We start from the raw sequence: 13,992 nt of genomic DNA on the forward strand, positions 1-13,992 counted from the left end.
CATGCTTCTTTGCCAATTTAACTCTTTCAAAATCTCTGAGTATGTTACTAAGATCTTACTTTTTTAAGGTTCAATTTCTTCTTCTATTCTGTTGTATAATAGGAGCTAAGTCACACAGGTGCACCAAAAATGGTGGCGATAACTCGAGTGCGGGGTGCGGCCAGACACCACATCCGACTTGGGTGCTGCTGATCACACCCATTCTTTTTCTCTTGTTCTTTTCCTTTTTTTTTAGGTTCTATCTTCACCGTTTTCCTTTTTCCCTCTTCTCTCTCCTCCCCTTTTTTATTTAATAAAATTTTGAATTTTATGAAATTATGGTAACCTTGATTAAAAAAAAAATAAAAATATAAACAAATAAAATTTACTTATATAACAGATTATATATATATATATATATATATATATATATGCCCTTGTTGCATCCGTATCCATTTTTTTTTTGGGAACTTGCTACATCCCGCACCCACACCAGCACTCGCACTTGCACCCATGTGACATAGGTTTGGAGAGGGTTTTTTCTACTTTCCTTTTCGAGTTTTTATTGTCCTATTGTAAAGAGCTGGTGGTCTAATTTTACTGGCCTCTCCTATTTTTAGGGGAGGTGCGTGGGTGTGAGGGTGCACGATGGAGAATAAGCTGATCTCAGTTTATTTCTTCCTTTGATAAACTAATTCATGATTCATCAGCCTGTTTATTTCATGTGCCACGTTCCCATCCTTCACTGAGGTATCAGTCTCCTTTTAAGTTTAACTTGCGCTGTTATACATTCCATGTGCGTTTAGTGTATTGTTTATCCTACAAAATATCTACAGCGGTTGTTGCTAGCATCTCTATTCATCCATCCGTCTATCTATTTATTGTTGAAAACACTGTTTCTTATGCCATGATTTCTTCAGCCTTTTCAACTTAGATTGCTGAGGATGATTGCTGGTGTTCAATTCCCCCAGCTTTGGTTACTCTCTCTCTCTCTGTCTCTCTCTCTCTCTCTCTATATATATATATATGCTGAGGACGACTGTTCACGTTCAATTCCTTTTGTGTGGTTGTTCTACTTTTGCAAGCTAAAATCTTATTTGTTTCAATGGCTGTTGATTTGACTTGATGGTTTTTTCCCTCTTTGATTTACTTTCTGTGTAATGCTTTTGATGTATGCAAACCTTTTGGGTGTAAACTTGTGCTAGTCTTTTATATGGAATGGGGATCCTTGATTTATGGACCTAGGCCATGTGACCTTTCAAGGGGGATGGCTGGATGGCCTAATGGGATCCTTCTTTTTGTAGTCACCCTACCTTGTTAAGTTTGTTACTGGACAACTCAAGGTGACCATGGTCAAGTGGTTGGTTCACAATCGAGGTGTCGCTCCTTCCAGACAAGTTGTAGCACCATCAACTTGCCTGGAATTGTTGCTTGTTGCCTTTGGTACATCCAACCTTGTAGTTTTACTTTTTCATTTGCCTCCGTGTTGCTTTGGCTTGGGCTAGTGCTTCTATTTATGAAAACCTGTCCATATGGGCGGAAGTGGCGGAACTTCGCTTAGTTTCATTTATTCAGGCTAAGTAATCCAACTGCACCTTTTCTTTTTTCCCATGATGAAATGATTTAACAAAAGCGTTTCAAAGTTTTTAAGTCCGATGCTTGTTTCAAGCTGTTTTCCGTTTGACCTTTGTTGTGACAATTTGAGCAGAGCATATAATAGATGTTAGAGCAACAAACTTGAAGGTCTTCAAGTTGAAGTGAAGAACCAATATCTGTGTACGTGTTTGGCATAAACTGATATAAAGCGTGATTGCTGGTCTGCACCTTATCTGTGCGTTTTAGTCCTCGTGCGGCGCAGTTTTCTCGGTTATTTGGTGCACTTACTGCACGGCCTTTTTCTTTTTCTCTCCTGTCATTTCTCTCTGGCGGCCAAGTGGATTACAGGTAGCGTTGTCCAGCGCTAGTGTTGACCAAACCTTTGTTGCCCTTAAGATCTTCTTTTATAGTTTACCTTCTTTTTGTGAGGTCCTGATCCCCGTTAACAGATGCAAGACGCATTCTTTGTTCCAGCTGGGATGTGGCTGTCTTCTTCATTTCCCTTTTATCATCTTCTGCTCGTTGTGAATGTGTTTGGCATCGGATATGGTTCTTTATGTGTGGAGCTCGTGGAGCACCATGCGATACAGCATTTGTTATGTCTCAATTCTATATGGTTAAAGGTGGATAGATGCTTGATTTTCAGAAATCCCAAATATAGCTGCGAACACCACATTACAATTTCTTGGTGAGGGTAGTTCGTGTAACATGTTTTCGGTTGATCACAAATAGAAGAACCGATTGGTGTTTGAATTTGCAAAAAAAAAACCTCTGCGTTCTTCACAAGGTAGGTTTGCAAACGATCGGACGATCTTTGCAAGTCAGGCATATCCTTTGGCATGTTTTGCTTTTCAGGTGAAGCCTTCACCTCCGCTGGTCATTGCTACGACCCTCCGCATGTCTCTTGGACTGTCACGTGGGTTAGGCAGATTTGGTTATGTAACTGTTAAGAGGCTGTTTCGAATCAATAACAAATTCATTGCCGTTTCCTCGTGAGCTTTAGCCTTGCATGCTTACCTTTGAGGCCTTGTTTGATTGCATGAATAGCTTCCGCTTCACCTGTAAATGTTGTTTTTTTTCTAAACACAAGGCAATCAAACAAACGGTTAGAAGGTTTAGGGCTTGTATAAAGTTTTAAGTCTTGAAAGTAAAAGTCTCGGAGTAAAAGGCAACTAATCACGCGTTGGGGCCTGTCGTAGAGGCAAGTTTCGAAAGAAAAACATGGCGCACGGTTCGGGCAATCAAACATGGATTGAATTTCATATTATTTGAGGGGCTGTCAATTAAACAATTTAACATAGATCATGCCAGCACATTATGACTCATAAAATTATATACATACGTAGAACGAGGTATTATTTTTTGTTGGCGCATTTCGATGTAAATGGGGACATATACGGGTTGATGCAAAACTGATTCTCTGGCTAGCCGTTTCCGTGAAATATCTTGTATCCTCATCTATCCTATTTTATGCTCAGTAAAATGTATGGGCACGCAGAATTCCCGCCGAATTGCATCGAAAAAATAGGAGGTAGTTCAAAATTTCCATGAAAATAGCCTGCCTTTGCTCGAAAATAATAGTCACTATCTTAGGATCTTAAGGTATAGGCATTTGTTTTCAGCCTCCGGGGGAAAGGTTTGCAACTTCATAGACGTCATGGAAAATGAGGAATCAGTTTCTGCATTTTTCTAGAAATAGCTCTCCCTTCCATGTGAGAAAGGGGTTGTGTTCTTCACCTGAGACGGGGCATGCACCTGTGGAAGAACTTCAGTGGCGCCAGATTAATCAACGACGACTCTCCCTTTCAGGGAAAGGAGGTGCCATCGCCTCTCCTATGGGAGAAAACAATTTTCCCACGAAACTGGCCATCCCATGGAAAAGGGGAGACGGGGCTGGCGTGCCTGGAATGCCGGTTAGGAAAATGATATTCATTCTCCGTAAACATTTGAGCTTGAAAGTAAATTTAGCTTCTTTTAGCGTAGTGAACTACGTTACAGTGACGAGCTATATTATATAGTTCACGCAATGGAGCATACCGGCCTACAAGTCTAGGCGCTACGAACATGACCTTACGGTACAAAACAATAAGGCGTGTTTCTTAAACATTATGTACTACCAACATGACCTTAAATGTTCGCTTGGTAAATGGAATACTTTAAAAGCGTTTTATGATTTTTTCTCAACTTTTGGGCAAAGTCGTTCAACAGTTACAAATTGTTCCATTTGTCAGACTAAACCAAAGGTCTGAAAAATTGAAGTGTGTTTGGGTGATGCTCTTAAGTATAGTATTTGAGTATGGTCAAAACTATGTTGACGAAAAATCCAGTTTTGACAAAAGGGGTGCTTCCCCTGGGACAAGAATTATTGGCCTCATTCGAGTTATTTACAGGGAAAAAAGAAGGATGCGTTTTATTTTGTCATCCAAACAAAACGTCGTTCCTTTCATTGCGTCATCAAACACAAACTAACGTTTTGAAGTTACAATAAGTTTTCAAGGAACCCTACGACAGTAATTTATTTCACTTTATTTCGTTTTGAAAAGTAAAATGGCTGTTTCGTCGTGTTCTGTTCGATCAATATGAGATTCTATCGATGTAAGGGTCAGCCGGGCCGGGCCAGCTTTGCCCGATCTGTCGACGACCGCCGCACAATAAGTTTTTCAATATAGAAAATATTTCCTGCACGAGAAATTATTACTACGCTGGTCGGCGTGGGCATCACAGACGGTGGAACGATGCCGTGATTCCATCGAAAGCCTGGCAAAAAAGAAAGATAGCAACAGATCAAATTGAACTGCTTAGAAAGTACACTGGATGGGTGCCAGAGCCTTCGTTGCAGGTTTTGGATACTTCACTTGAACAAGAACAAAAAGGAGCAGCCTTTTCGATAGAGTGGAGAAGGGAGCAGGCCTTTTCCTTTCCGTGCCAGCCAATTGATGGAGAAGGGAAAGGTGTTTCTACTGGTACACGCAAACCCAGAAGCAATTAAATGTTAATCGCAGAATGCCATACAACACAGACGTCGCCTATGGTTATTCTTTGGGATCAGCATCTGCGGCCCTGCTGAAAGGTTTCCCATGGCGGTTCTGTCAGTTTATCAGGGCTCCTGCTGGAACTCGGAAGGGTTTGTTCGGGCTGAAAGTGAACGCCAAAGAGTAGCAGAAGATTCAGAGTTTTTTGATCTAGTGCAAATCTTATCCTTCAAGTCCTTTTAAGAGCGAATCTTTTAGTTTTAGGCAGTCTACTAACCTTAATTAATTTAGACTCGTACATGCAATGCATGCGACTGGTACGTTAAGAATCAATCCACCAATATATATATAAAGGATTTTGATAGAGAAATGATTTGGATAATGCCCATTTCCACAAAGAAGCAGAATGTGTCCAGATATATTTTCTTATTAAAAAAGCGGAGAAGCTTGCATGGGATTTCTTATATAAACTCATTCTCGATAACTGTTTTTCCCAAAACCATACGGGACGCATGCCCACAAACCCTTCACCGTTTAGTTTAATAAAAGGGTAGAAAGTTTTTTGTGACTATGGACTTTCAACCATTCCCCACCATCACTTTTTCTAAACATTTTTTCCAAGATTTCCCTGCAATAGCATGCTTCTTTGCCAATTTAAGTGTTCTAAAATCCAGAGCAAGTTACTAAGATCTTACTTTTTAAGGTTCCATTTCTTACTTTCTTCTCTCTTTTGCTGTATGTCAGGAGGGAGGATTTTTCTACTTTTATTTTCGAGTTTCTACTGTACTATTGCAATGCCGGTGTCTAAAAGGGCGGAGAACCATCCTTCCTTTTCCTTGGATTGAATCGAGAAGGTTGTCTGGAATGTAATGTAATGTAAGGCCACCATGATATTAATTGAGTGAAGAGGCCAATAAAGATGAAAGCTGCTAGATCGATGGATATAACATGAACTTAATATAAATTAGACGCCTAGTTTTTGAAGACAGAGGCACGCCATCTAAGACGCGTTTGAGAGTTCTATACAAGTGCAAAAGGAAAAAATCTCGTTGCGAGTTCACACGGAGCGGTGGAAAAGAATATGATGATGGGAGGAGCGTAGGTGGGGTTCACATATTGCAGTCCAGCCTGTTCGAGAATGATCCGAATCAAGTGGAAGGGCATCTAAGATGTGTGAATGATAGAGGCGGTCTTCTCTTTCCAAGGCCAGAGAGAATCCATACCTTCTTTTGTTTTCTTTTTAATTTGAGAATTTTGATCGTCTAGGAGCCCACCTTTTTGCTATAATAAAAGAAAGCATTGAATTTTTTTCACTTCTTGATGAATGCCTGATATAGTGACATTGCCTACTCATGTTTGGAATAAATTAACTCCTGCAAGTATGTAAATTTTCTTCCTACTAAGTAAACAGAGTCTTCTGCGAATCAGATGAGAAGTTTATTTTTTGTATTAAATATATTGGGAGTTTGAAGACCGAGATCTTTGTGTTTGATTTCCAATTTAAAAGTCATTGCTTGTAAGATGGTTAAGCGCTTGAGGGCTGATGAGCTACGAGAGTTTTGTAACCTGAAAGGTGGACTGCAGTTCAACTTTTGGAGTGCCAAAGCAGATGGGGAAGCCAAAAGAGACTCGCTCTTCATTTTTTCCAAGACCATACTAGGTATTCGTAGTAGTATTAGTTTTTAGAACCTTTTTAGGCAGACTGCTTGCCCCATTTACAAACTAAAGAATAAATTATGATTAAAACAAGTACTGAAGTTGTTCGAGAAACATTACAAATGTTAATTCATACTTTCATTTTTTAGACAAGTTGTGCTTCCATTGCTACAACCAACTTGAACTTTTGTGATGCGTAAAAAGGAAAAAAAAAAAAAAAGGGAAGGTGGGTTGGTCATGTTAAAATATTTATTCTTGTGACCGGCCGAAGTCATCGCTAACGAAGTTTTTGAAAAGAAAAAGTTTCGCTGTCACTGAAATTGTCATTCAATGCAAACAAATAATAAACAATATGAGAGTGCATATCTGCAAGCATGTGGGCCATTATATTTTTGACAAGGGAAAGAAACGAAGGATGAAGAAGGTACGTACAACGGTACAAGAGAAAGGGAAGACCCGATTTTGATTAGGTCGGGTTTGGTGTATGCACAGTAGTAGTTTTGAATAGGAACGGCCAGCGAAAACATTCAGAGAATTGGTTGAATTGAATAGTTTTGTTTATAATTGTTTATGAATTAGGCCATATGTTACATGTATGAGAGAGAGAGAGAAGCAGTTTTTAAAGACTATTATTAATTACAATCAAGTTTAAATAATATAACTTTTGTATTTATTTATTTATTATCTATTCACAAGCGATTCAACTGAGACGATGAATTGGCCAATTGATGGGAGTCGACGGCCCGGACCATTCGATTCAAAGAACCAATTTCTTTTTAACAGTATGCTGTGATCTAGCGATAACACGATTCACTGTTCTATTACTTGCGTGGGCGATGGCTCGTGCTTCAAGGTTGGCAGTGAATGAAATTGAACAGTAATTTCTTCTTTTTTCTCAAAGACATAAAGTTGAAAAAGACAATTTTAGGTATATATATATATATACATATATTAAGTGTCCGTAGAGGGAGAAAAATCAACAGCTATCAAAATCAAGTTATAGCGCCACCAAGTGGCCTGGGCGTCAATCATCTTGGCCGCTACAATGATATGAAAGAACGTTGTCGGCAGAATTTGGCAGCTGACTTTGCAGAATGAGGAAACTTCCTCTTCCTGTGGCAGGGGATGACCGAACGTTCTCCTCTGACAAGAGACAACTCTAGTTAAAATTTGACATGTAAATTTCTTTTTAACCATGTTAAAGCTGATGAGTCTAATAATTTTATCAACTGAACTGATGGCCTGACAGATTATATATATATAAACATTTACTTTGAAACTCTACATGAATTGGGTTTGAGTCAGCACTGTTACCAAAATAAAAGATGGTAGGCTGCCACATTTTGCTAATTTGGTTATGAGCCAAACAAAGGACTACTATATACAGCTTTTAATTTTTTTTTAAAAAAAAACAAGGGCAAAAAGGTATAAAAATAACTCCAATACATAAAAAAACTTCAAAATATTTCACAAAGTAACCAAAATGAGTAGGGTATGACATGTGCTACCCTTAAATTGAACCGGTTTACCACTTACATATTCGACAACAATGGTTTAAATTCATATCAGATTTAGTTGATTAGTTTGAATATGCACCGTGGCTGGCGGCTTGGCTGCTAGAACAGCTTTAGGATATGGATTACCTCCCCCTTGCAAGAACGTGCCATTCAAAAGTGGGCATATGAATACAACCCAGCATGGAGTCTAACATGATATATTCTATTTTATTTTTGTATCTTCTTATCCACTAAACCTAGTGAATGATTCATTCCTATGCAATGTGACAAAGGGTCGTTCAGCATTTTCTGCTTCTTATCCCAACTCAACTTGAATTCGTAGTCCAAGTAAAGGAAAACTATCCAAAATGGCTTCTTGTATTTTTCTCCTTCTACACAGCATCGATCTGCATGGCAGGATGCATGAACAGCAACCTGCCTCCAGTTGCAGGCCAACATGATTTGAAAAAGTGAAATTAAAGCAAAGACCAGTTGGCAGTTATAATTCTAATGCATCAGGATTAATTAGGGTATAGCAATCAACTGATCATAATCAAAAGAAGCACAAACTTTCGTTTGCAGAAACTTTGAGTGGCCAATCTTGGTAGATGGATATCGTGCAGTAGACGTAACGGAGATGGGTAGGGCATGCAGCAGTAACTTATCGAGGAGAGGAGTACAGACAGCGGCATATATGAAGAGGCATGTATCCTCGAGGGAAGCTTCTGCGGAGATATTCACTCCTTTCGTATCTTTTCTGGTCCTGATCTTCCTCATCCTCTGCCTGGTTTTTGTCTGTACTAGGCGAACACAATCTCCTTGAACAGTTGAAATAATTATTGAAACATTTATATCCTCTGAGACGCGTTTGGAAAAAGGAGGATGTGAGACTTGAAAACAGTCAAAGATTATAATATCGCCGAGCCAATTGGGTCTGACACAATACATGTAGTCCCTGTCTCTCACACTCTCCCCGGCGAAGAGAGAAAAGAAGAAATAATATAACCTGGGATAGATTTTGAAATTTCAAATATGTTAATTAAGAAGGGGTAGCCATGATGGGTGTAAAGTAATTTGTTTGATTGGTGGAGTGTTGAAAGTCAAGTTAGTCAGTTCAATTTCTTGTAAGTGCTATTCATTCCTTTGAGTTGTAAATGTAAATATACCACAGTTCAATTGATGGGTGTTCTGCATTATACTCAAGTTCTGAAGCAATCTTAGACCCTCAAAGTATAAGGAAAGACAGAAACTCCCGCCACTTCTGATGATACTTGGTAGCATTCTCTTAGAAAACAAATAATATTTCAAGTGATCCGCACTACCAGTAATATTTTACTAATTCACGAAAAGTGAAAAAAAAAACGAATTTCAGAAATAATAGCAGTTTCAAACAACTTCTTAGCATAATTTTATGGTTTTGTTCAATTAAAAGCTTATTTATATGAAATATTTGACAGTAAAAATAGAGTGTATGTGTGTATTTAGTTGCTAAAGAGGGGAGATGGATTAGGGTGGGCGAGTGCCATGACTACTTAATGTGACGGTGCCGACATTTCCATGAATGAAGCTAAAAAGCATGGTGGTATTGTCATCGTCATTGTCTTCGTGGGGAATGATTTAAGGAGACCGCAGGATCTGTCTGCCTCGGTGTAGAAGTAGGAAGGTTATCTTCTTTGTTGAAGAACACAGATTTGATGAAGGGGCTTCGTTTTCTCCCCCAAACTGGATAACAAAGGCCTCCCTCTGTCGCTATTGCAGAAAGTGAAGTTTCAGTTAAAACCAATGAATGACAGCACTTCTGTAATAACCGGCAACCATTATTTTTCTTCCCACACCACGTCTAATCTTAAAAAATGAAAACTATAATATCTTCTCGAGAAGATAGACTTGATTAACGAAAACAAGCATAGGTAAGGCAGAGGCAGGTGCGAGCTACCTGTAGGTAATTGGCTAATTGCCCAGGCGAACCTAAAAAAACTTCTTATTTTATATAGATATTTTTGTGCAATTTTTCTTGTTTATACATTGGTGTCTCTTAAAAATTTTAAACTAAAATTTTCTGACTCCACTGACTACACCCAACAGTTCATAAACATGAAGACCATTCATATGATTGAGTGCAAAAAAGTTAATACTTGACACAATTTTTTCCCAAAAAAATCAATCAATAACTTCTTTTCTGAAACAAAATTGTGGGTCCAACGAGCACATGTATCCTGAGTTCTTACACCAGCGTCGCTTTCTGATCTTCATTTTTTTAAGAGAAAATTTGTGGGTAATGAGATCGCCAACTTCTGCCCATATACATATACTTTAGAAAACGAGATCTCATCATCACACCTCAAGGATGTCCGTCATTTGCTGAATTGCAACTACAGTCACCTTTCATCACATTGTTTGTGAATCTTTCACAACTTCACAGCTGAGAGTTTTCAACTGGTGAGTATGCGACTCAGTCCTACATTTTAGGTCCGTTCCTTGTGTAAGGAACAAGAAAATAAAAGGCTATGGAATATTAGTCAAACAACATAAGTTTTTCATTTCATTTGGTTAAAGACTGGACAAATAAAACTCTCTACTTACATGCGAAGGCGAACAAAAGTTAGAAAACCTGAAGCACACACGTCTCATGAGCAGATTTCATGAATTCACTCAATTTTTCTTGAACTAATCATTTTTTTCCCATGCCCAAACACGTCTTGATTGTTGGCATTGATCAGCTTGATCGAGGGGAATGGAAGATGGCAACAGCAGGGGAATTCAGCTTGCTGCAAACAGGCAGCATGCCCCAAAAAATTAGGGAAAATGGAAGGCCCTCCATTAAATTCTGTGACCAACTTGAGAGAAAAAGCAACCACAGCTCCAGCCGTCCAAATGGTAGATGGACGGTTCAGATGATACAGAGCAGTTGAAGGGAAAAAAAAAAAAAAAGAAACGAAGATAAGAAGAAGGATAGAAGTTGTTAAATAAATGGGTTTGGATGGATGGTTGGAACCGGAAGAGCATGACATCTTAACTGCTGCATAATGAGCAAAAAATCTAACCAGCATCAGTAGTTTCATCATATCCGGAGATCCCACGACTAAAATTGCAGACAAGTGGCAACTCTACCTTTTCAAAGCCTCAACCCGAAAAAAGAAAAAAAAAAAAGATGGGAGATGTGGAAGGGGAAGCTCGATCCCAATCCAACCAACCATCTATCTTCATTAAGTGAAGAAACAAAAGGGGGAAAACGATGGGGCAACGGAAGGAAGGAGGGAAGCAATCTCTCTAGAAAGAAAGGGGACGCCTTTTGCCTTCATCATCAAACAAAAAGCCAGGCATCACATGAGGGAAAGTGATACGGGAACCAACCGGGTCCAAATCTCAATGGATCTTGAACCAAATCCAAATTTGTAGATTTGGGGTTTGCTTTGCTTTACTGAGCAACCGGCAAGCTGGCGTCATCTGACGTCATTAGACAACCAAATCCCCAAAAAAAAAAAAGAAAAGGGAAAATGCGAGGATAAATGAGAAAAAAAAAATGTAAGAACTATTGAACAATCTTGCGAAGTTTGTGCATCTTTTCTTTTCCCCTTTTTTCTCCTCTTTTTCCTCTACGCGTTCTATTTTCCCTCCTCATTTTCACACCCACACACACACAGTTTTCGTTTTGAGTCAAAGCTCGGCACCGTCGCTCTAAACCGCGTTCTTCTCTCTTTCTACTAAGGATGTTTTCGTCATTTCCCTGCACATGCAGAATTCGGAAGAAGCGAAAGCGCCTCCTTATTTAAGAGCCCCAGATGAAGCCGTGCGGCATCGGTGAATCCCCAGCGCCCTCTCGCCGCCAACTCTCCATCCTCTCATTATTGAAGCGATTCCGAGAGTGGGGAGGTGCAGGGGAAGGAGAGAAAGGCAGAGCTCAAAAACACGCGGAGAAGATAGATAAAAAGATTACTGTGAGTCAGGGAAGGGAGAGCTTTGGGGAGTGGCGGCGATGATAAAGGTCGCCATAACCGCATTGGTGGTGCTCTGTCTATTGGCACAATACTCTGCCGCCGCTGCTGCTGCTCCTGCCCATGTGTCAACCAAGTTTAGGGAAGCCTCTCAATTCTATAACTCGCCAAGTTGTGCGGTTCTCGGCGGAGGTGGCGGTGATGTCTGCGACGATGGGCTGACCCATATCGCGATGACACTGGATGCAGAGTATCTTCGTGGTTCCATGGCTGCTATCCTTTCTATCGTCCAGCACTCTGCCTGTCCTGAAAACGTAGCTTTTCATTTTATTACCGCCGGTGATGAGAACGAGGAGGCGGAGCTCCGCCGCGCGATTACCTCTACGTTCCCCTACCTACGGTTCCGAGTGTACCATTTCGACGCAGCGGTGGTGGCGGGTCGAATCTCGGCGTCGATCCGGCCGGCTCTGGACAGGCCTCTAAACTACGCGAGGATCTACCTGGCGGGGCTGCTCCCCGCGTGCGTCTCCCGCGTCGTCTACCTCGACTCCGATCTGGTTCTGGTGGACGACATCGCCAAGTTGTGGGCGACGCCGCTCGGCGAGAGCTCCGTCCTGGCAGCGCCCGAATACTGCAACGCCAACTTCACCAATTACTTCACCCCGGCCTTCTGGTCCAGCCCAACGCTGTCCCTGACGTTCGCCGGCCGCAACGCCTGCTATTTCAACACGGGAGTGATGGTGATCGACCTCCGGCGCTGGCGGGAGGGCGAATACACGGCGCGGATCGAGGAGTGGATGGAGATGCAGAAGCGTATGAGGATCTACGAGCTGGGGTCTCTGCCGCCCTTCCTGCTGGTGTTCGCGGGGCGGATAGCGCCGGTGGATCACCGGTGGAACCAGCACGGGCTGGGAGGGGACAACCTCAGGGGTCTGTGCCGGAATCTACACCCCGGCCGGGTCAGCCTCCTACACTGGAGCGGGAAGGGGAAGCCGTGGGCGCGGCTCGACGCCAACAGGCCGTGCCCACTCGACGCGCTCTGGGCTCCCTACGATCTCTTCCAAACCCCCTTCGTCTTGGACTCGTAGCCATGAGCCACCGCTCGGCCGTCTGAGTTGAGGGTACTACTACTACTACTACTTTTTTTTTTTTTTTTTTTTTTCTGGGAAATTTCTGCTTCTTTTTTTTTTCACATATTAACTTTTGAAACTCCAAAATGAAAGGAAATATGGGGGACAATAAACTTCTGTTTAATATGTAAAAAAATGGAGAGAAGACCTCCGAGCTCATGCGAGAGGCTTTCATATGTGTGTATATTCCATTTTGGCCATTGTTTACTGCAAGAGAAAGTTCCTGTATTTTCCTTCCGCTTCTTCTTGTAAATTTGAACTCCCAACCTTTTAAATTTTGAATTATTGTAGCAATGTTCATGTTGATCACACTAAAAAGAGTTCTCTTTCGACTGACAACCAACATAAATTTTACAGCTTCATGTGTTAAGAATAAGAACAGCAGGAGACATGGTTCCCTCTGCAATTACTTTCTCACGTTCTACCAAGATTCTTGCTGCACGTCACTCGTTTAAACCCGGTCGACCAATCTTTAATGGTCAGGTTAATTTAAACTCCCTGCTTCCTATCTTGCTTCTCTAACTTTGGTAAATACCAAATTGCTTTTCGAGCAAGAAAACTGTTCATGTCCAGTGGAGTAAGAAGGTGCCATATAACCTCCACCTGCTGTCCGGACCAACCTTTCCTTGCTGCGCACCCATATATGGTTAGGTGTTACTCCTCTGTCATGGAAAATTTGTAATCAGATTCCTCCGCTTACATCGAAGTTCTGCGCCCTCGAACAAGATGGGATTCCACTCGGCTAGTTAAACTTAACTAGCGTCATCTTTCGCCGAGATTTAGAGTTGGAATGGCGCTAGTGATCATCAGACAAATGGATCACCGGAGCCGGCCGGAGAAGGAACTTACGGTCGATGAGTTTCGTTTTCACTTGGAATAGAGATGGATTGAGTAGCTATTTGATGGTTCAAGTTGGCCGGAGGGCATCGATGAACCAAATGGTTCCGTCCAAAAATTTTAAGCGACTTACGCAGGTGGACCCAGATGGTGGTCCTGCTTCGTTTTCATGGGTCAATTCGAACTGGGCTCGTCTTTAATTTTCTTTCAATCGCTTCGAGTCTCTTTTCCGTCGGCTCCGCATAACGCCAATCATGGTAAAATTATACAATAAAAAACTAAACATAGCTATCAATAATTGCAAGTCAGATAAGAGGAAATAACATAAAGCTCACAAATTTCATGAAATACATGTGGGGGGGTCTGACATCAATGCATCATAAAAGTATGT

At 41.1% G+C, this 13,992-nt stretch overlaps 1 protein-coding gene across 1 annotated transcript; it reads left to right on the top strand.

Moving 5' to 3' along the window:
* The first annotated feature begins 11,475 nt into the window (after positions 1–11,475).
* Positions 11,476–13,009, top strand: LOC116251620 (probable galacturonosyltransferase-like 1). Its single transcript, XM_031625988.2, has one exon. It carries the CDS (start codon positions 11,676–11,678, stop codon positions 12,720–12,722), a length of 1,047 nt encoding a protein of 348 aa, XP_031481848.1. The 5' UTR covers positions 11,476–11,675; the 3' UTR covers positions 12,723–13,009.
* The last annotated feature ends 983 nt before the right edge of the window (positions 13,010–13,992 follow it).

This window comes from Nymphaea colorata, chromosome 3, assembly GCF_008831285.2.
Source record: "Nymphaea colorata isolate Beijing-Zhang1983 chromosome 3, ASM883128v2, whole genome shotgun sequence".
In the NCBI taxonomy this organism is placed as follows: Eukaryota; Viridiplantae; Streptophyta; class Magnoliopsida; order Nymphaeales; family Nymphaeaceae; genus Nymphaea; species Nymphaea colorata.

Excerpts from the sequence above, each read along its gene's own strand:
- LOC116251620 (XM_031625988.2), top strand. The coding sequence starts at position 11,676 with ATGATAAAGGTCGCCATAACCGCATTGGTGGTGCTCTGTCTATTGGCA.